The sequence below is a fragment of the Oryzias latipes genome, chromosome 3 (genome assembly GCF_002234675.1).
Source record: "Oryzias latipes chromosome 3, ASM223467v1".
In the NCBI taxonomy this organism is placed as follows: domain Eukaryota; kingdom Metazoa; phylum Chordata; class Actinopteri; order Beloniformes; family Adrianichthyidae; genus Oryzias; species Oryzias latipes.
In genome coordinates, this window is record NC_019861.2 from 16,532,685 (window position 1) to 16,556,752 (window position 24,068).

General features: G+C 39.9%; 1 protein-coding gene across 2 annotated transcripts in view; it reads right to left on the reverse strand.

The window, feature by feature from the left end:
* Nucleotides 1-24,068, reverse strand: part of rasa3 (RAS p21 protein activator 3) — a 48,592-nt gene that overhangs the window by 15,893 nt on the left and 8,631 nt on the right. For both annotated transcript variants that reach the window (XM_023953392.1, XM_011490324.3), the window contains exons 2-5: nt 16,323-16,440; nt 14,779-14,882; nt 11,650-11,744; nt 7,440-7,516 (exon numbers count right to left, since the gene is read on the reverse strand). In XM_023953392.1, the coding sequence (XP_023809160.1) occupies nt 7,440-7,516; nt 11,650-11,744; nt 14,779-14,882; nt 16,323-16,440 (394 nt within the window). The remainder of the gene's footprint in view (nt 1-7,439; nt 7,517-11,649; nt 11,745-14,778; nt 14,883-16,322; nt 16,441-24,068) is intronic.

Genomic DNA, 24,068 nt, shown 5'->3' on the forward strand with positions numbered 1-24,068 from the left:
TTTGAATAAAGACAAACTCAGAAATGCAATTTTCTTTATATGTTCTTTATATCAGAATTTTCATCTGAGTGGGTCTTTTAGGCTTTATCTCTGAAGACCAACACAGCATCTGTATGAACATCAGAGGAACAGATCATTTTACAGTTATGGGTTTATTACTGAGGCTCTCTGTCCCCTTTGAGCTTTTATATGGATATTGAGTGTGCATTCAGATTCTGAACCTGGTCCATAGTGGACCATGAAGATCTCTTAGGGCAGTGGTCTGCAACCTGAAGCTCTGGAGCCATTCTTTGACCCTTCCTTTGTGGCTCTCTGGTTGAAGAATTTTTAAAAGTACCTCATTTTTCAGCACTATATGGCTCATCAGGCAAAACAAAACAGATGAGTCAAACTTTATTCGACTCATTCACAAACAACTGAAGAACAGAACAATGACTACCCATGATTTATTCTGATTTAATTTTAGTTTGTTAGATTTATACATTTCTGGCTGAGATGAACCACAAATGGTAAAATAAATGTTTTGATTTATTTATTTAAATCCCAGCTGACATCGCACTACCTACTACTTTTTGCAATGAGATGATACTATATATGGTACAGGATGTCTTTTATTTTGAAAGGAAGTTCACATGAATATCTGACAAAAGCTATGTCTATTTCTTATTTATGCAAAAAACAAAAAAACAGCAACAACAGTTTATTTATGATAATATAATAATAATAATAATAATATCAACATAAATACAAATCAGTGTTTTATTTTTCTAAAGAGGGAAGATAGACTTTGTGGTTCCAACTGGATTGTGATCAATGAGGAATCGACCCGAAATGTTAAAGGTTGCAGACCTCTGTCTTAGAGGAACATATCTAAACATAACAAACATATCTACATGAGCTGCACACTTTTACGCATGCACCATCAGTAACCAGGATTCATTCAGAATCTGTACATTAAAAAAACATCCAGTTTTCATATGAACTTCTCATAAAAAAAGCAAAGCATGGAACCACTTCCACTGATTGGACTAAAGAGATTCCAAAACACCTTGATCTAAATGACACAATTTGCAACCATAGAGTGTTCTGCAGTAATTTAGTGCCCCACAATGGGTGGAAATAGTAGCCTCCAGGAGTTTTGTCTGTGGCAGCAGAGTTCTGCTGGCGTTTGTTGCTCTGCACCGGCTGCTGGATGACATCATGCTTTAATGGGGTTTAGGACTCGAACCGAGCTCACAGCGGGACGGCTCCCTTCCTGTGTGTCACAGTGACGCAGCACCACTCCCACCGCACAATGAATTAAACAGCAAATCCCACCTCTGCCAGCCACGACCAAAGTGACACACAAGCACTGTCCTGTCCGCACGTAAACACACACTTCCCTAATAAGAAACAAGGATCAGGCTGGGTTAAGCATAGCTAATTCCGGAGCACTTCCTGTGCAGTAAGCTGGTTTATATAACCCCTGCTTGGCCTACAATCCAGCCCATCTCCCCTGTCATGACCGCTGTGAGCTCTGACATGCACACAGAGGCAGTGGAGCAGACGTGTTTGTTTTAGCTGACAGTCCTCGTGTTAGGTTCCTCTACGCCCACATTTCCCATCGAAAAGGATTTCACTCAAATATGAATTACATCACCGCCTCTCTGCCACCCCACATAACCTGAATACATAATGGCCACGTGGCTACGGGTCGCTGTCCTTATGGCCGCGTTATTAGATTGATAAAAAAGGGAACTTTTTATTTGATTACTCCTGACGCAGATGTCACATCCAAGCCTGCGCCTGGGAGACAAAACAATATGAAAAACTATAGTGGAAAAAGTCCTGATAGGAATATTTGATGTGGTCCGTACGGCACTGAGTTCTGGTGCTGGCTTTTTTGCATGATTGCACCAAAACATTTAGCAATTAAAAGTGCATGAAAAGGTAATACATTTCAGCAAACCTTTGAAAACTTGATGTACATAAAAATCAAAACGATTTTTCCTCCCATAAATCTCCTCTTCTTTTCTGTCGGAATTGAGAGCTGGGGCCAGATGTTTGTGAGCGTCCATGATGCCCATAGGTGTCATTAAACATGCATATCCAGTGTTGCGTTCCTAAATGTCATTAAAAAGGTCTCATTTCTCAAGGTTTTTTTTTCTTCTCAGCTTCACGCCAATGTATTTTGTGCAGAGATGTGTTTTTAAATGTTGACATCAAACTGTGGGTCACAACAGGTTGTAGCTTTGACATCAGATCCCCAAACCAGATCTGTTATTGGATTCTGGATGCATAAAACTGTTGAAGTTACTCTTCTGCTGGTATAGGTAACACTTAAGCCAAAGATAAGTATTCAAAACTGAAATTCATTAATGATAAATAGGATAATTTACCAAGAAATTATAGTCTCTTAACTTAATTCTGAAAAGGAGTTCTTATGATTTAAAGATGCTTGTACCATTATCTGTGCAGAAATTAAATTAGTTAAAAAAGTGATTTATTTTGACAAGTCTTCTTTTTTCCTTCAGCCTTTTAGAGTTTTGCCATCAAAGTGGACACATTTAGAGATTTTATTAGCAACCTAAATATAAAGAACTTTTGCATTGATTCTCTAAGCATGTGGGGAAACTAAGAGTGCACACTGTACATGTTTTTTGACTCATGAAAACACTGTGTGACACCATCAAAGACAGCTCATCTGAGTCAGTGACATTTGCGGTTAGAAGTTGGAAGATCAAAATGATGGCTGAGGATACAATGCTCATCTTGAGACTTGCAGAGCCTCAGACCGCACTGGGTGAGGTGCAAAGCTGGTGCCACCCTTCCCAACTTAAATGCACAAGAAGAACATCTGAAATAAAAATAGACCCAAAAGGCATTTTAGCTGAAAGGGGCCAATTCCAGACAGGATTTTCCCAACCTAATGACTTTAATTTTTCACTTAAATAAACGAGATCCATAACAAATTTCTTGTTGCAATTGACAATAAAAATGCTTTTAAGAAGTTTTCTTTATTATGAGGGAAATATGCCAAAACTTGCATTAGACTAAAGGAAAAGCATGTATTTGTAAGAAAGCTAAGTTCCATTTCACAAAAATTTCCTGAGAACCGACAAGCTGAATCAGGAAATAACCTGATTACAAGTGGCAGCACAAAGTGAAGCAAACCAAGAGATTTTTAAAAAGCAACTTTTCAATCATCTTTCTAAAGAAATTAAAGAGCAGAAGAAAATAAATCAAGTAAAGGATATTTATTTGTCAGGAAAATGAATATCTTAAGCTGTGGGGCTCCACCAAACAAACAGCCATTAGGCACCAAGCGAGAACACTGAACAGGAGTGGTCGGCTCACTAAATGAGAACAACAAGGACTCATTAGGGATGCCATAAAAAGATAGAAAACATGCAAAGAGCTGGAAACGCCACATGACTCAGTTAAGATCAGCATTCGTGATTTAGCTACAGGAAAGAGTCAGTGCACAAAAGGCACCCCTGGGAGAGATCAAGCTGAAAACCACTGCAAACAGTTTTCACAACGTTGTATGTGGACAAATATGCATTGCAATTACTTTCTCTCTCTCTATGTCCAAACTGAATGCAGAAAAAAGGCCAATCTTTGTCTATAAAAGTATTTCATTATTTATAAAAGTATTTCATTATTTAAAATAGCTTATTAAGTATAAACTATACATAAATGGATATAATTCTCACTCCACTGAATAAAAAAATGTCTTTCAAACATCCCACATGCACAAACATGGAATAAAACAATCTGCTATGTTTCAGTCCAGCCAGTACATGAGCAAATAAAGCCAACACACAATTCTGACAGGTCATACGTAAAGGCTTTAGTACGGATATGTTAGAGAAATTTACACTTATTTTTAAATATCCTCCTAAGGAAAAATTCACCTATTGGAGACCAAATAAATTTTAATTTAACAGCAGCTGGAAACACGGCATGTCTTGTCATTTAGTTGAACTTTTAAGGGCTGAAAATTGATTGAACATTATTTATTTTTTTTACTTTTTCTTAGAAAAAAATGTTATTCCTGCAGCTGCTGCTGTTATAAGTCAATCCTCTTACAACATTTTATGCAGTTGAGCCAGTGACTTTGCTGAGAAAAAAACAATCTTTCAATGAAGGATTGAACTCTGAGATAATGCACAGATTCAGCAGTCAATAGTTGCACAATAAGAAGTTTGACACCAACGACGATAAATGTTCTTCAAAAGTGGGGCTTCAACCTATGGAAGCTGTCAGATCTTTCTCTTTCGGCTTTTCCCATCAGGGGTCGCCACAGCGAATCATCCTTTTCCACCTCACTCTATCATGGACATCTTCTACCCTAACATTAGCCAACTTCATGTCCTCTGTTAAGACATCCATGTATCTCCTCTTTGGCCGTCCTCTTGCCCTCCTGCCAGGCAGCTCCATCTCCAACATCCTTCTACCAATATATCCACTATCCCTCCTCTGAACATGTCCAAACCATCTCAGTCTGGCTTCTCTGACTTTGTCGCTAACACAGGCAACATGAGCCGTCCCTCTGATGTACTCGTTCCTTATCCTGTCTAACCTGGTCACTCCTAAGGAGAACCTCAACATCTTCATCTCCGCTACCTCCATCTCAGCCTCTTGTCTCTGTCTCACTGCTACCGTCTCTAACCCATAGAGCAGAGCTGGTCTCACCACTGTCTTGTACACCTTTCCTTTGAGTCTTGCTGGCACTCTTCTGTCACACAACACTCCTGACACTTTCCTCCAACCGCTCCAACCTGCCTGCACTCGCCTCTTCACCTCTTTTCCACAATCCCCATCACACTGAACTGTTGACCCCAAGTACTTAAACTCCTGCACCTTCTTCACATCAGCCCCCTGTAACCTAACGCTTCTACCTTGATCCCTCTCGTTCAGACACATGTATTCTGTCTTACTACGACTGACCTTCATGCCTCTTCTTTCCAGAGCAAACCTCCACCTCTCTAGCTGTTCCTCCACCTGCTCTCTACTCTCACTGCAAATTACAATGTCATCCGCAAACATCATTGTCCAGGGAGATTCCTGTCTTACCTCGTCTGTCAGCCTGTCCATCAGCATAGCAAACAAAAAAGGACTCAAAGCTGATCCTTGGTGTAGTCCCACCTCCACCTTGAACTCCTCTGTCTGACCTACAGCACATCTCACCACCGTCATACTTCTCTCATACATGTCCTGAACTACTCTGACATACTTCTCTGCCACTCCAGACGACCTCATACAGTACCACAGCTCCTCCCTCGGCACCCTGTCATACGCCTTCTCTAAATCTACGAACACACAATGCAGCTCCTTCTGACCTTCTCTGTACTTTTCCATCAACATTCTCAAAGCAAAAATGGCATCAGTGGTGCTCTTACGGGGCATGAAACCATACTGCTGCTCACAAATCTCCACCTTCTTCCTAAGCCTGGCTTCCACTACTCTTTCCCACAGCTTCATTGTGTGGCTCATCAACTTTATTCCTCTATAGTTGCTGCAGTTCTGCGTGTCACCCTTGTTCTTAGAGATCGGAACCAGAACGCTTCTCCTCCATTCCTCAGGCATCTTCTCACTCTCTAAAATCCTATTGAACAACCTCGTTAGAAATTCCACTGCTGTCTCTCCTAAGCACTTCCATACCTCCACAGGTAGGTCATCAGGACCAACGGCCTTTCCGCTCTTCATCCTTTTCAGAGCCTTCCTAACCTCATCCTTTCCAATCTCTGCTACTTCCTGCTCCACAACAACCACATCTTCCTCCCTTCTTTCCCTGTCATTTTCCACGTTCATCAGCTCCTCAAAATACTCCTTCCATCTTTTCTGTACACTCTCCTGGGTTGTTAGCACCTTTCCATCTCTGTCCTTAATCACCCTTATCTGTTGCACGTCCTTCCCATCTCTGTCTCTCTGTCTGGCTAGCCTGTACAAGTCCTTCTCTCCTTCCTTTGTGTCTAACCTGTCATATAGCTCATCGTAAGCTTTCTGTTTGGCCTTTGCCACCTCTCTCTTCACTCTACGCTGCGCTTCCTTGTACTCCTGTCTATCTTCCTCAGTCCTTTCTACATCCCACTTCCTTTTAGCCAACCTCTTCCTCTGGACGCATTCCTGTACTTCCTCATTCCACCACCAAGTCTCTTTACCGTCTATGGAAGCTGTCAGATAATAGATTTAAATAAAGTTTCTTTTAAGTATTTAGCAATGACATATGTAACAAATGTTTTTTTTTTGGGAAATAAAAGTTCTAAACATGCAAAAAAAGAGAACTCCTTAAATAAGTTTTCTTCAATTACAAGCAAAGTTTGATTTGTCTGTAGCACTCGTTCATCTCAACCTGTGTGACGTGAATGATTCTGCTGATGTGCAGAGTTGAATGTATTTCACACACGCGCGTCTTTCTAGAGAACTCTGCCTGCATGACATCCTGCTCTAAGCTCTAAGCTCCTTACCAACAATGTGCTCCGGGAACAGAGCCATGCTGGCTCATCATCAGAGCTCACTGCTGCATTTTTACCCATGAGGGAAGCCAACACGCACACACATGTGAGAGCGTGCTCTTCATCCACACTTTGCGTGTTGTGGGGTGCGGTGTTCACTAAACTGCCGTGGTGGCTGTTTTCGAGGCGGACTCCAAACACAAACTTCAGACCTGGATGTGTCTTGGTGCCAGTCAAAAGCTGTTGCCAGGTAACAGGCCATGCACCACAGAGGTGTAATGAAGCGTTCTGCGCTGAAGCCAGCATGACATTTAGCACTGTGAGAATGCTCCTGTGCATGACACATCACGATAAACAGAAGTGGGATGACGCAGACTGCTGGAAACTTCCGGACTTAAAGCAACTTCAACTGTGTGATTTGACTAGGCTTTTTAAAATTTGTCTATTCTCCTCTTTTTGCTCAACCTGCAAGACCAGAGCAAAGGAATTGCACCAGAAACTCAGCAGAACTGTGCAGTCATCCCTACTTTTAAATGTGTATTTGGCAAACCTACCAAAAAAAGAAAATGTTCAAACAAAGTGATTTAAGGACCCACTATAATTATATTTTGATCTATTTTAAAATTGTTTGAAGCTAATTATGATTATTTTAGCCAAAATGTAAAAAAAATCGGTGTTGTTTTCTTGGACATAGTTTCTGTAGAGCAGAAGTAGATCATTCAAAATTTGCATTTTGTAGGCGGGACTCTTGGAGTACAGCAACCCCACCTCCCTTTCCCCTCTCCTGGAAGTAGGGAGCTTGGTATTTTGTATTTTTTACTTCCCAAATAAGCTATTTTTTTTACAACAGCACGTTTTCCTGATGCACAACAATTTGAATATTGAAATAATACAAAAAATTGAAGCTTAATGTTCTTTATATATGTCAGAAAAATGCCACAAGAACACAACACCAAAAACAAGATTTTCATTAAAAGAATGAGTAAAACACAGTCTTACCTAGTTGCCAGTTTATGGCTGATGACTCCACTGTCAGTGATAACTTCACTCAGACGCAGCTCCAGGTGCACCTTTCCCTGCATGACGCACAAACACAGTCCAGTGTCCCATCAGCTACATGCAAACACAGTTTCAATGCTTGCTTTTGATGCAATGCAAATTTCTGCTGAATCTAGCAAACAGCTTTATTCACTCTATAAACTCGCTCCAGGGTCAGAGCCAATCCATCAGAAGGCTCAAAGGCACGCATCTCCATCCATTCATCCACGGTGCCTCAAAACGCAGCAAATCAAAACAGGGATGCAGATGCCACTTTCTGAGTTTTATGCGAGGCTAAAAGGTGCAAGGCTACACACACACACAGACACCCTCCGGTGTGAACATGTGCTGATTCTCCTGCTTCACACTGCAAATATTTTGCCTGTGAAATGATTGGATTACTGTCATAATGACAGAGCGGCGTTTGCAGCTGTCTAGAAAAGCTCCATTAATTAACAGCATCAGTATGCAAACTCACAGGCGTCGCTCGTTCTGACTGATTCAAGGGAGGGACACAAACAACGCACGCACACACACACACACACATACACACGTGCATACAGGCCAAACAATGTGTTCTCTATTGAGAGGAGAAAAAAGAGACACTCTATCTTCCTACTTCATTTGATCCATCTCCTTGGCTTTTTCTCTCTGTGCTCTGCTCCTCTCACACATCCTTCCTCTCCCCGGATGAATGTGTCTCTGTATCTGATAGCTGCTACGGAGCAACACACACCCATCTGTCTGCAGATGTTCCTGCTCACTGTTCAATGAGTATGTGTGTGTGGGTGGTGAATGACTGGGAGTATTGAATAGTCAGTAGTGAATGGTAGGAAATATTGCACATGCAGCAAAGTACGCATATCTGATGAGTTTAAGAAGATTTTTTGTTTACTGGAAGGTTTTGGACTTTAAAAAAATGTGTGACCGAAGAAAGAATTGACCCAAAATACGTGTTTTTGGGAGCAAATAGTCAATACGGGACTCAGATGCAAACTTTTGAAGTAATAAAAATAAAACAAAAAAATTACCCAGCAGTTGAAAGTGCTCCTGCTTTTTGTCATAATACAAACAAATGGCTGCAGACAAGATGGCACCTGATAAAAAAAAATTACCCTAACCCTAACCAAAACCGTTCAGAAATGTAGAAAAGGCTTTTTTTAGAGCGGAATGGGGAACTTCCCGGTTCGGATCGTTGTTCGGCATGTTGCTGTCTGCAGCCAGGTCCTCCTGAACAAACGTGCATTTCTTCAATTGTGTTTATGTTGTGATGCTTCCCTGACTTGACTGCAGTCTGCATGATCCAAATGGAAACAGCTGGACATAAGTGCAAAAGCTGAAAGCGTTGGACAGTGTGTATCAGAGGAGCAACAAGCTGTAAGGCTGACAGGATTTTCTTTAGCACTCACACACACACAGCATGGATATTAATCACGGATCTGCAACTTTAAGCCCTCTACAGTAAAGAAAGTTTGGAAAACAGATGTCCAGGAAAGCTAAGAGCAAAGTCTTTATTCTGAAAACCAACCTGTAGATTGGTTCTACTAGTTGTAGTTCTACTTTGAAAGGAGTTTCTATTTTGTTTATATTCGATCAGAGTGAAGCACAGCCAAAACCCTCCAGTGAACGTCTGTAAATAAATGTATAATCTGATCAACCAGGGTCTGAAGTTTTTCACCACAAACATCTCCTCTGCACAGCCAAACCATTTTAGCAGAAAGGTGGAGGGGTGCTTCTGTCTTTCTCTGCCCCATTTTAATATACGGTAAATTACCCCTACCTCACTTAAATTGTCTTACTCTCACGAGCCCTCAATACCGTTTCTCGACTCCCCATGAGGTAGTGTTGTTAGTATACACTTTATTTAATCCTGCACAGATGACAGCGCTGGGATTTTTTTAGATTTGTTTGGTACTTTTAAATTAACCAATCAATGTCAGTAATGGAGGTGATTTGAAAAGGTGTTCAATGCTTTGGGGAGCACTAAACTGAGATTAGGATTGAGAAAATGTTCCACATTTTTTCATTGGTTTGGTCTTGTTAGAACAAGAGGACCACACATAAAAAATAATAGAGAACTGGGATAAATCTTTAAATCCAAAGGACAGTTTGCCTACCCTGGGCCACACACAAACAACCATTTACAGTCTACACTGCAGACTATTTCATACTTACAAAGATTTTAAAGCTTGTTTTCAGACATTCAGGATATTTCCAAGACTTTGTTGTTTTGACTTAGAGCTAGAATCTAGAAATAAGGAAATGATCGCTAAAATCAGTCAAAATCCCATTGCTCCAAACTCTTAACAACAGAAAAACTTGATTTAAGACTAAAAAAAAACTCAAATTGCATTGTTATTTTGGGTTCAATTTTAAGGGTGTTATTTTAAAGTTCAATAAGTGTTGACAAGTTAGACTGGCATTCATTATCATTTTTTGGAAACAAAAATTTAGATTTATGTTCTAAGAATAAGTGTTAGATTTAGATTACCGGTAGTGTGGAATTCCTTGTTTATCATAAGATCTCTTGCTAAGTAAAAACGATTTGCAGCATAGACAGATAATTTTCTGCTTTGTAGTGATTTTCTTCTTAAGATTCATGTTCTTTTCCTATTTTTGGGGTAACACTTTTTGCAGCTTGGAGAATAGAGTCACCAATCAATCTGTGAAACACATTTTTGGACAGTGTGAAGAAGCTGGGGTGCCAGGGTGAAGTCCCACACATGCTCAGGAAGAACATGAAACTCAAAAAGGCAAGAACCCAGAGGCGAGATTCTTGCTGAGGAGAAACCGGGCTAACCACTGCACACCAAAATGCACACTTCAATAAAACTATTTTTTAAAAGGGGAACTATTTAAAGGTACATATGAATTGATCATGGAAACATTTGAAAATGTTGAATCATTTCCATCAAATCGGATTGGTTCGTGACAGATGGAGAAACTCATAAGCAGTGCTTCAGCAGGTGATCAGGCCCGGAGCAGCTGTGGAGGGAAGCTTGTGTTTTTCACAAAGACACATTGAGGCAGGTGACATTGACCCCGCAGGTCTGAATGTTTCAGGTGCACACATGCCGTGTTTGTTTGGGCCCGGCCCTGATTCAAACGTTAACATGCCGCCAGAGTATCACACACATCCATAGGTGCGTGGGATGCTGGGAGATCGCCTGGTAAAGCCTGTTTTGAACCAGCGATATCATAACACCAGATTTTCAGGAGGAACTCTTAATGATGCCTTTGTTTAAAAACCAAAAACTAAAAAAAAACTTTCAATTAGAGATTTTATAGGATCGATAAATCATAAGTTTAACATTTAAAGAGCTTGTTGAAGTACATGCAGCAGCCATAACTTTGGTTGAGTAATTATTTTCTGAACAAAGATATCAGCCTGTTTTGTCACCCCTTCAGTCGAGTGTTTAATGGTGTTTGAGTCGATAAGGTGTGTTTGGTCTTAGCCATACACTCACGTCTGAGCAAACCGCGGGACTAGCGGCCATGTAGTTTGTTCAAATATACTTCCACTTAATACATCTTTATTCAAAAACTTTAAGAAAGCTGTGTTGCGACACGTTTCTGGTAGTGATACCGCCCTGCTGTCATAATTCTTTTGTTTTCTTATTCTTATTATTAGCACTTCCTAAAACCTCTGCAGGCTTTTTTTTTTGTAACCTTGAGGTGAACTTGCTGTGACGTTCCCCTCTCGGGAAAAGGAGCACCTGTCCCGAGTGTTTTCCATTTGTGAATCATTTTCTCGCTGCACGGTGACGGCCTTGGAATAGTCCGGACCCTGCTGCCCTCCATCTTGGCCTTGTGCGAACACACACTTGAATGCGCAACACGGGCAGCCTGCCAAAGCGCCGTGAACATTTAATCATTAATTGAAAGTGCATTCAGTTACCAGTTCTCTAACTACACCGTCATTTCTATGTGTTAGTTTGTAAAAACAGCTGGATTCTTGTTTCCAACTGTATTGCTTCAGGAAGAACCTGAAAATATCTCTGCAATTAAAACAAATGACGTTGGGAAAACATAGAAGGAGGTGAATTATGGGGTTTAAAAGCAAAAAGAAAAAGGTGAAGTATGTTCAGCCTTGTGTGGCAGATGCTAAAAGAAAATAAATGGGTGCTGTGTTTTAAAAAAAAAAGTGTGATTGCGTTCTCGTTACACTAACCTGCACCTCTGAGTCGGCACTGACAGGCTGCAGCTGAAACCAGGTGTCTTTGCCGTGATATTTCTGCAGGTCCTCTTTCTTCACCGCGACCTTGCCTACATACACATTAGAACACAAAGACAAATGAGCTCCACAACAACACTCAACGTTCAGATGTGATCCATGGCAAGCGCACCACGACCCCACCACCCCCACGCACACAAACACACACACAGGCGCTTACATGTCTGCACATGCACTGTAAATCCATTTGTTTAACTTGTGCAGGGCCATGGAGCAGACGACGCACTGGTGGAGCGGCCTCAAGTCGACCCCTTGTACCTCCCACACAAAAGCAGGAGCTTGTGCTCTGATAAAGTTCAAGACACTCACACAGACACACCTGACTACATCCAAATATACCCCCAAAAACGTGCACGGACCTGTTACACTTTAATCCAACATGTCTCCAAATATCAACATTCATAAAAGAATGAATTAAAAAGGGATTAACACTGACTTTAAAAAGATTTTTAAAAGGATTTTGTACTAAAAAATAAATACAAAATCTGATCAATGAAGCATAAATGTGTGGAGCATCTTCATACAAGACTTTTTCTTGTTTATTCATCTCAATACAAAAAAGTTTATTTTTTTCCTTATACTTAATCCAACACCGGCCCGAATCATGATCATTCCACCTCTATGCGTAACACTTGGAAGAATGCTCATCTTTCATAAATGCCTTTTGCACCTTAAATATTTATGCGTTTACTGATGCAACTAAACTATTTATATTTATTTATTGCAAATGTAGTTCTTTGTACACTTTTCAACCTTGAAAAATTAACATTACAAGTAAAACATTTCTGATAGCAGTTCAATAGAATAGTTTTGATCATTTTGCAATTATTTCTGCTTTTTTATAGACATTTTTAATGAGTGACATAAAGGAGCAGACAGTGTTCCAAAGGAACCAAAGAGTTAATAAAATGTTTAATTCAAGGATTTTGAAAAATAACTGATGACCTGCTTTTCTTAAAAGAACCAAATTAAGACAAAAACATTTTTATTAGTTTATTTTTTTGCACTTGTTTTAATTAATTATCACCTAAACGCATGCAAAATAAAAAACAACTACAATTATGTTTTCAAACTGCAACGCACAGTAAAAATGCTTGTATGCTTTCCCCAAATTACTAACACTAAAAGTGAAACTCTTTGCTGCCAGTAGATCTGTCAGGGTCTTCCGGATGACTGAAAATTCTGCTGTTCTGACGTCAGTCGGGTCCAGACAAGAGGGGAACTGTAAGTTCATCTGAGTAATGCGACTGTCAGACGTCTAGAAGTTACAAGCAGCTGCTGATTGTAGCTTTTATTTTTAGTCACATTCTGCCATGACACATTTCTGACTCAGCATGTTTCTATGGCAACAGAGACTTGAAACCAACCTGAGCCTAGAAGAATGCAAACATCTGGTGGTGGTTGGGGGGCATTAAAAAATAGTTTTGCTGAGTTTGTGTGCGATTTTGCATCGTCAGTATCTCTGATCCACATGTCTGTGTAAAGCACACCTGCAGACATAACATTTACATTTAGCAAATTTATGAATAAAGATGTGTAATTTTACTCTTTGGAGATGTGATACAAACAAGCCAACATCAATTTCCATGATGAGTCTCCAGAACAATTTAATCTACTGTCTGATGCAGACAAGAAAAAAGCCGATACTGCACTGATCCATATACTGTATTTCTGTCTGGAAGAAGGGCTTCACTGTCTTAAAGAACAATACAAAAACATTTCTGATATTAAATTGCAGACTGACAGGCACTTAGAGTAAGGAGGTAAAAAGATGAACTCAAATCTATTGCATGCTGGTGTCATGATTGGGGATTGCTTGAAAACTCAGTAAATAGCTTAAATGTATTTTTTTTTTTATTGTTACATGCAGAGTTTTTTGTGAATCCATGTTTTTTAGTGTCTTTCTCATCTGCATGTTTTCTTTTGATGAGGAAATTAAAGACACCCGGTGGAGGCCGGGCAATCAAACACAGCCCTGCACATGGATCGCTATAAAAGTAAGACAGTCTATCCTGTTCAATCCCATGTAGTCCAAGTTTTACTGTATATACAAAGCAAGTTGGTTGATGTCTCCCATTGTTTTGATCAACATTTGGTAGAGAAGTTAGGTCTATACTTTAGTTTTCTTGCTTTGTTTCGGAGTCAGACCCTTTAGGTCTGGTTTTGTTCAATTCGTTTTCATTTCTTTGACTCGACCATCAACAGACTGGCGACAATTCCGTTTACCTCACCTTCACCCACCAGTAGCCGTGACAGGCTCTGGCAACACCATGACCCAGAAAGGGATATAGCGGGTTAAGAAAATGGATGGATGACTTGGCCTTGGTTCCTACCTCTCCTCTGTTTTTTTTTAAACTAAACTAATAAAAATACTAAAGTCATTGCATTTGTGTGTCTTATGTTGCAGTCCCCAAATGCCCTGCCTAGGGGTATTTTAGGTAGAAAGAAAATCATGCTATTTTCCCACTCTTTTTTGACATAGTCTTATCCATCCATTCATTTTCTAAACTCACTGAATCCCTTTCAGGCTCACAGGGTTGCTGGAGCCTATCCTAGCCACCATGTGCAGAGGTAGTTTACACTTTGGACGAGTCACCAGCCCATTGGAGGGCCACACAACCACTCATTTAGAGTGGGCAGCTGACCTACAATGCACATCTTTGGACTGTGGGAGGAAGCTTGAGTGACTGAAGAAAACCAACACATGCACAGGGAGAACACAAAAACTCCACACAGAAAGGTCCCAGCCGGGATTTGAACCAGGGCCTTCTTGCTGGAAGAGGGGGAGGGCTAACCACTACACCACTGTGCATACATGCACTTTATTTCTTCAATGGCTAGAAACTAAAAAGTCTCATTCGAAAGCTGTATATTTAGTAAATCGTATCAGATTTTGTATGATTGCTTAGGTTGAAAGTGCTTCCAGGACACTATGCTGCACCAACAGGTTTCTTAATTTAGACAAATGCGTCCTTTTCTTTAAACGTCATCAGTTTAAAAAAAAAAGCTTTCATCCGGTTTTAGGGGGGGGACAGAAGTAAAGAAGGAGAAGAAATGTGTGTTCACCAATGCTTGAGTCCCTCCTGAACACGTCCCTGTCAAAGATGTAGAAGGAGAGGTGTCTGAAAGTGCGCGGGATCTCGCAGTAGAAATCCTCTCCGTAGAAGGGACTGCAACAAAAAACAGACAGGAGAGGAAAACTGTTATGATTTCATTTCAAAAATCCTCCTGAATCTGTGTTGTTCTTTGCCATTGTTTACCTAAAAGAATTGGAACATGATTTATTATAAAACAGCTTAATGAAAAATTAAACACAGGTTACTAGGTTGGGACTAAAAGCATCCTGTCAACTCATCAAATCAAAGTTATGTAATCACAGGCTACCTGACTGCTGGTTAATCTGTCAACTGTTGCTGGATTTCCGTGTCTAGGAGTGTTTTTGGCTGGAGGCAGATATTAAAATTAACTTTCACCTTCATTTCAACCTCTTTTCTCTTTTCAGTTTAAATATTTTTTTAATTCAGCCCTTTTCATTCACGGGACTGCTCTGCAGCTGGAGTCGCTGTGACACTGGTCCAAGGCCACACTGACTTCCCCAGCCGGATTTACCTAAATGAAGACCACAGACGCCACAGCTATGTGAATCTCGTGAGCTGAGCCCTCAGGGCTGCTGCTAATAATGACTGACTTCTTCCTTATCTGTGCAGACATCAAGACGGACAGAAACTGAGAATGTCCGCAAAGGAAAAAGGAAAGAAAAAATATATTTTTTTTAGCAATCTCCTTCCTTTTATTTTGTCATCAAACCCAGAGACACATACCATCTGAAAGCTGCCAACCAAAAGCAGATTTGATATTTACAGTCCAACCATCTTTTTCATCTATTGTAAAAGCGTTCACGGTGGTCTTTCATTTATGATTCTGTTTTTTTTTTAGCCAAAATGATTAAAAACCTGTGTTATTTTCTAGGACATAGTTTCTGCAATGCGAAAGAAGTTTATCAGAAATTCCTCTGCGTTGTGGGCGGGACGTAAATTAGACAGATGTATGTGGATCTATTTGTCCTCAAGTGGATGCATCAGAATGGGGCGGAGCAGGGCGACAATCGGCTGGCCGATTGTAGATTTTACATAACAGCTACAAGCTTTTTGAAACAACATTTTTGTCTGCTCCTGATTTACCACAATTTGAATAAAGAAAAGCCCAAAAACGCTATTTCAATTGTAATTTTCTTTATATATATCCCACAGTATGAGAAAAAATGTCACAAGAACATGTTAAAAACACGATTTTTATTAGAGTGGATCTTTGAGAATCATTTGTTTAAGTTTGGAGCCATTCTAGCTTAGTTTTTATAGTATTATTTTTAATTATTATTATTATTTTAATGAAAACAGCTAAGTAAACCTGTTAGCCATCAATTTAGCAGTTCTTAAGTTTGATCTTTTGTAGACGAGATTTTCACCCTTTTTCTTCATCCGGAGTGTATTTTCCAAAAATGACACAACACCAAGTACTTTGACGTTACAAAAACTCAATGTTTTATCATTAGCTCCTCAAATGAATTCTTTCTTTAAAATATCCTTTGATTATTTTCATGATTTACACACCAGAGTGACTTTTCTACGATCTTAGTCCTGAAGACCTCTTCTCGATCCAGGTTGACTGTGCAGTAACAGTCCCTCATCTTGTTGGGCCCTGGGTATGGGGGGATGTTTTTTGCTTCGCCTGCACAAAGAAAAGAGGAAGGAGAGAGCTGTTAATCCAAAACACCTTTTATTTTATTTTTTTCCTTAAGCTGAAAGAAACCCTTTTTTTTTTTAGAAACACTTGAAAGCACAAAAAAAGATCCACTCTGTGTATGGGTGGGTTTGGGTGTGTGTGTGAGTTGAGGTCCAAATCGGCCTGCATCTGCCGAGGCAGCAACTTTTATATCAGACTCGCATATATCAAGCTGTGGTCGCAGCGACAGATGCATAATGCACAGCACGGCACACAGAGCTTTAGCTTTCAGTGAACCCAATCTGTGTTATCACAACTCTGAATGGAGGAATCTTTGTGTTGCACTTCCTGAAATGTTGTTGAGGTTCATCAGTGCATCGAACACGTGTGACAGCACAGCCTTTCACAGGAATGCAGTCCAACCACCCACCGAGGCACACAAACCACTGCTGCTCCGGTCCGGCAGGATCGATATATTCTGCTTTATGGAGTTGTTTCTCCTCGCTTCGGGGACCCATGGGACTGCCCGGTCTACTGTTACACATGTGTTAACCAACATTGTCAGTGCATGCTCCAATAACACCACCGTTTTGTTTATGGGAATCTGAGGCTACTATGCTTTGTTGTGCTATTTCGGCCTTTATTCTAGTAAATGTCCTCACAAAAAAGCTTAATTTCCCTATTGTCCACTCCACTTGAAGGACAAAATCTCTTGCAAACGGATTTGAAATCCCAACGTGGCCTGATTGAAATTTCTTTCTAACCCCCATTCAAGCATGTGAGGATATTTTACTACTTATAAATCACACTAAACAACTCATCTAATTATGCAGCAGGCTCTATTTGGATTTTGTCAAAAAAAGGACCAAACAGAGAAGACAAATAAAATCAAAGCAAGATGTGATGGTAAACAAACCCTCAACGATTGAGAAAACTCTGAAGCGATTCAGCCCCACCATCCCAAAAATGACCTTTGTGCTAAAATCAACACAGACAACCTTTCCGGAAACTTCAGACCAAATTCTGCATCTGCTTAAAAACAAGTAAACAAACCATATGGATTTTAAAAACAGGAACCACATGAAGGAAAAACATTTATTTGTTAGGGCAGCCCTTTCCTTTATAGAAGCAGCATTAACAGGTAAAGGACATTTACGCTTCTTCACAGGCAGTTATCTTCTTTCCTAGAACATGTGAGTGTAATTAATGCTAACCTGTGTGTGTTTGTGTGAGGGCATAGCAACAATTTACATTTATCTCAGTTACTGTCTGTATAATTGTACTTCTAATGCTAAGTTTACAACAGGCTGGGAAATGTGCGTTCCAGCGAACACTTTCACTTCACTTTCAATGAAAAGTCTATGTAAACGCTAATTCGGGCTTCTGCATTCAAAACTCTCGCATTCACGCGTTGCTACACAAATGTTTACGTTTATTTTCGGGCTCCAAGTGCAAAACACCCTGCCACTGAACATGCATTGAAAGTTCCACCAGTTGAACTTTGACCAATCAGCGTCTTGGATTTGCTAGTGACGTATAGATAGCGTCATTTTCAAAACACAGAAGTGCAAACTGTATGAAAATTGATCATAAAGGAGAAATAATAATTGCGGTTTGTGCCCGGCTGGGATTATATGACCCCAAGTCTTTCATATATCGGAACAGAGCGGTGAAGGAAAAGCCTGCATGACTCCTTTACCACCCACTATAACCTGAGTTTACTTTAGTTACACTGTCAGTTCATTTCAGAGGTTGATTATTAATTTTGACAAAAAGTCTTACTTTGATCATCTTTTGAGCTATTTTCAAAGTGTTCCCAGTGGTCTTTTAATTGTGATTATGCTGTTTTCAGCCAAAATCTGAAAAAAAAACCTGTGTAATATACTAGGACATAGTTTCTGCAGAGCAGCAGGAGTTCATCAGAAATCTGTGGGTGGGACCACTGGCACGGAGTAAGCCTACCCCCACTTCCCATTATTTTTTTGTTCACACTCTCTTCCACCAGCTTACTGACTCTTATAGTCCATTTCTAACATTATCAGCACAACAAAAATGAACCATAGTTAGATTATTTTTCTTCTATCGTCACCTATCCGAACATACTTTGCTTTGAAAATTTGGATTAAATGCATTTTTTCTTCCTTTGGAAGATTGTGCTGTTTTGTATTGTTTTTGGAAGACTGTATTGAATGCATGTATAAATGTGGTGTTTTCATGAGAGGAATAAAATATATTACGCCTGCACAATATACCGCAAATTTATCGTTATCGCGACATTAAGCTGTGCAATATGCATACCGCAAAAGACGGCGAAAATCGCAATAAATGGTTACCTTAAATTTGCTAAAACAATCTCATGGCAGCTTGAAATATTGAACAACTGAAATAAATCCCTTTATGCATTTAACCAATCGGAAGGACCCGTTTACGTTGTTGATCAATCAGATGAGCCCTTTTATGTTTGACGTTTGCCTCCTACGTCGACGTGGGTCATTTGGAGTCTAATTTTTAAACTGTTGCAGTGAACACGGAAATTATGTTTTTGGTTGTTTTGCTATTTGTTTATATACCGCGATTTATATCGTTATCGCAATATTAATCACCAATATCGCATATCGCGAGTTTTCCTCATATCGTGCAGCCCTAAAATATATCAAATCAAACTTGTGTATATGAACCTAAAGTGTTGTACAGAACTGAAAACAGAGGTTGTATGCTTTGTTCCTCTGAAAGGAAACAGAAGTTGTATGCAGTTGGATGCTTTTGCCATGCATTCCTCCATCTCCACAGAGCTGAGACAGGAAGCAAACCACCTGCTATGATGCAAGCATGACCAACTTTTAGACTAAAGTCTAGTTTCAACAGACCCTGACTGAGGGAGGTTGAAGGAAAATGGGTGCAGAGTTTTGTGGTTAAAATGTTTTCTATAAAATAAATAAAAGGTCATTCATTATGTTTTATAAATGGATGCAGGTACCAGTTCAGACTGACTTAAAAATCTATGAAAAGGTTGTATTATTGCCTTTTTATGCATGGAGGTGTCTGCTTCCTCCTTTGGTCTTGAGAACTGTACAAATCATCTATCTTAAGATAGGCCAAAATATTTATAACAATATCAAAATGGGTCTAGAAAAGCCTTGTTTGACTGCATCCACAGTCCACTCTGAACACCATGCGCGGGCCATGCAACTAACATCTGAAAAGGAGGATACAGGGACATTGTCTAACCAAACAAATAATCTACCATGAGATTAAAGAACTTTTCCATTCCATCAATCTGCACTCAGAAGACTGAGAATTTCTGAATCCAACGCGGCAAGTCAAATTTCGTAGCTCTAAATAAACTATTTTGAATTTTTTTTTAACAAATGAGAGTCAGAAGTCAGAGCTCTGGCCCCCCCTCTGGTCACCAGCGGGAACCGTCTCCAGAGTACTGATTGCACTACATCTCCCAGCAACCCCAGTGCTGCACAGCTGACTCTCATTTGCCAGATCAATCACAGTACACTTAAGCACTGCACTGAGCCTCACTCAGTGTGAAGTATTGTTTGTGCCACTCTGTCTGCAATAACGAGTGTTATAGCCAGACCTGATCTTCTGATCTTCTGATCTTCTGATCTTCTGATCTTCTGATCTTCTGATCTTCTGATCTTCTGATCCTCTGATCTTCTGATCTTCTGATCCTCTGATCTTCTGATCCTCTGATCCTCTGATCTTCTGATCCTCTGATCCTCTGATCCTCTGATCCTCTGATCCTCTGATCCTCTGATCTTCTGATCTTCTGATCCTCTGATCCTCTGATCTTCTGATCCTCTGACCCTGTTTTGTCTCTGACTCTGTTTGCCTGCCCCCTGCTCCCAGCCTTGGGTCTTGCCTGGATCCTGACTACTCCTGTTTCTTCTCTGATGCTCTCATGCTCGTTATTGACTCCTGCCTGCCTGGCCTTGATGTAGCTTTGTGGACTTTTAGCTGTGCCAATAAACCTGCCGCCATTGGAACCAGCCGTCTGCCTGTACTTGTGACAGATAAGTCATATATCACTGAGAAAAAGTCATTGGCATGTATCTGTTTTTTTTTGTATTGTGGATTATTCACATTCTTATTATTCTTTGACGCTTTAATATTTTGATGGTTTCAGATCCAGTGTATCCTTATCCTTTAGCACTATTATTCCCAAATAAAAAGGAAAAAATTATATTTTTTCTTCTATAATCTGTGTTTTATCCTTTGAAGATGAAGATGAAAAATATTTAAATTTAACAAATAATCTGTAGCTATACACAAAGCACTATTGAATGAAAAGGAATATAATACTGCTGTTACTTTGTCCCAAAGCACTTTCTCTGTTCCCTTCACAATTTTTACCTCTTATTTCTTCGAATATGATTTCATCTCCATCATGTAATCCCTGATTTCACCCCTGCGCTCCCAAATTCCCTTTAATCTTTTAAATCCAATCCAATATTTCCTCTCGTAACCAGTGACGTGTCCTGATCCTGATTTGATTGCATCATTGGGATTGTCAAAAATGACAAAAGGTTACAGCAGCTCTAAACAAAACCGCAGGTATTTGGAAGCAGAAGTGATCACACAGTGCGGCCAATCTGTTTAAAATATGCATAAAAACACAAAAATTAAGACTTTTTAAAGCGCCGTTGCTTATTTAATCCAGAAAAAAGACATCAAGTGTCAGTATGAAACCCTATTGATGTGAGAAACAAACTCGCCACATCCGTTCAGATGTTCTACAGATGTCCAACCAAGTCAATAATAGAAAAAAGCTGTTGCTGCTTGTTGACTGATCCACAAACATTAAAAGTTTCATATATACAAAAAAAGGACCAAAACCCATTTAAAGTTGTTTGAGTGAAGACTGCAGGGGGCAAAGAGGAATACAGCCGGAGACATTGGCGCTGGTTTGGCGGTTTCTTTTGTCGTTATGACCTTCTGCCAATCAACATGTGTCATCGTGTGACATTAGCTTCACCTTAACCGTTCTGTTGCATTTTTCTATGGACCTACAACCAGGGTCGGTTATTGGGTCTATTTTATAATGGAAAACTCAAAATCTCGGACCGGATCGTACATCTTTTATGTTTTGAAAAGAATCTTAAATCAGAACAGCATTGTTCTGATCAGAGACTCAATAAAAAGAGGAGGAACAAGCAAACCCAAACAAATGACAAACTGGGTCGTTTTAATTTGTAACAGTATCTTTGTAAAAGCCATTTTTATGAAACTAAAAGTTTTTATAAAGCGGAAAATCAATGGCGTAAACATTTGGTTTGTCTGTCTGAAATCTCTAGACAAGCCAAACCGCCCTGGAGCTGCACGCATGCAGAGCCGCATCATGTAGCATCGCTACCAGACAGTGAGTAAGGGATGCTGCAACAGCTGATAGGAGCAAAGCAAAAGTCATTGCAGCTATCATCTTAGAGTGAGGACTCATCTTCTTATTTTTTCTACTCGCCTTTTCATCTTATCTGTTTCAGATATCTCTTGCGTTGCTACTTTCATTCTCTATTTCAAAATAAACCTCAACTCGATTTCTCTTTCTTTTGTTTCGATACACTTCCCATTTTTAACTTCCACTTCCTCTAACCTTTCCAGAGTTGAGTGTTTTCCCTCCTCATGACTGGATGGAAGTACCAAATGTATGAATTTTTAAAATTATTTTATCATTTAAGCATTACTGTTTACTATCTAGCTGGGATATCTGAGCAAAGGGTGTGGTGTGAGGGCCCTTCAGCAGTAGGGCAGCAAAACTATGAATGACAGGGCTACACTAAAGACAGAACAAGCAAGTCAGAAATAAAAAAAGGAAAGGGAAGAAGTGGTTTCCTCCCCAGCTAAAACACCACAGAGAAAAGAAAAAGAGGCTAGAGGAGATAAAAATGAGGAAACACGAGTGATTGAGGAGATGTAATTGACAGTGTGAATGTGGAGCTTTGTTCTTCACCCACTCTGCTGGCATGTTCCAGTCGGCCAGGCGTGCGTACAGTTACAGACCCGCCGCTTGACTCGTTACTCTAATCTTCTGTGACATGAACACAGGCTCAGGCCTGGGAAACATAGGCTTTGGGGGGGGGGGGGGGTCCACCGAGAAAAATACATGCAGTGTACTCAATTGAGTGTGAGGAAGAGTACAGAGAAAAAGGGAGAAGTCAGCCAGATAGAACACTGGGGCGCAGTTAGCTTTGGAGAAAGCTACAACAGGAAATGAGATGAGGAGAAAGGAATTTCAGCTGGATCCAAGACGACGAGGTTTAAAAGTAGCAAACAACCCAGTTACCCCTGAGAAAGAACATGAACCCGAGAATACAGAGACGGGAAGGACATTCGTGTAAACCCATTGCTATCTCTCAGCTCTTCTAAAAGTTCTTTTTTTCTTTTGGGGTAAAAATACATGACAAGAAGTGAAACGAAAGCAGGAGGACTGCTGTCTTTCTGCACACGATTAAACCTAAAACCATCACTCCCACACAGACTGGGCAGAGGCCATGAGCACAATCACAGCGGGCGCTTTGATCCTGCACGACTTTTTTATCGCCCACTGTAACCTGAGTTAGCTTTCATTGCAGTCCATTTCAAAGGCTAATTATTAATTTTAACAAAAAGTTAAAGTCCCACTTCGACCATCTTTTGTCTCTATTGTCAAAGCGTTCCCAGTGGTCGTTTTAATTATGGTTATACCAAAATTTTAAAATTGGGTAATTTTCAAGGACATAGTTTCTGTAGAGCAACAGGAGTTCATCAGAAATTCGCCTCTGAGTTCTGGGAGGGCCTGTTGGCACAGAGTAAGCCTTCCCCCACTACCCATCATGCCTTTGTTTACACTCCCTCTCGCTATCATAGTCCCTAACACCCCCAACCTAACTTTACAAAAATGCCACAAGAACATGTTAAAAACACCAAAAACACAATTTTCATGAGAGTGGGTCTTTAAACCCTGAAGACAACATGTTAATGATATACGAATACGTTTTTTGTTTTTTTTAAATCTGTCAAATAAATAATAATCTGCTGTTAATTAGATAAACCTGCAATTGTCTTAAAATGAATTTAAAGCCCTTGTAAACTTAAGTCTGAAAAATTTTAGCCTTTAACTTAAAACAACATGGGACATTTTTAAGTCTAAACTACACAGCCCACCATCCTCCAACCCTGCAAATGCAGAAATGTCCACATATTGCAGTTCCTCAAAAGACCACTAGAGCTAGGTTTCAGGAAAAGCCTTTTTGAGTTGATTTGAGTAAACTCTTGTCAGTGTGGTTGTCCCACTTCAGGCTTTTGGAAGTATTTTAGTATATGGAACTACATTAAACATACTAAAGCCCACTGCCCTAGTTTGTAAAACCATCTTTCCTAAACCAAACAAAAAAACTATTCAAAAACACTATTCAATTATTCACACGCATCTACAAATTTGAGCCGGATAAGGTAGTTTGATTAGCTTTTTATCCAGCACTGAGGAGGAAACTTCAGAAACTTAAAGCTATGTCACACAGCTTCAATGTACATTTTGGACATATTGCACAGATTAAAATTGGTCTTTCATGAATATATATGGAAAAAGTAAGAAAAGATGTGGTCTTTACATTAAATTATCACAAATGTATCATGAATGAACCAAG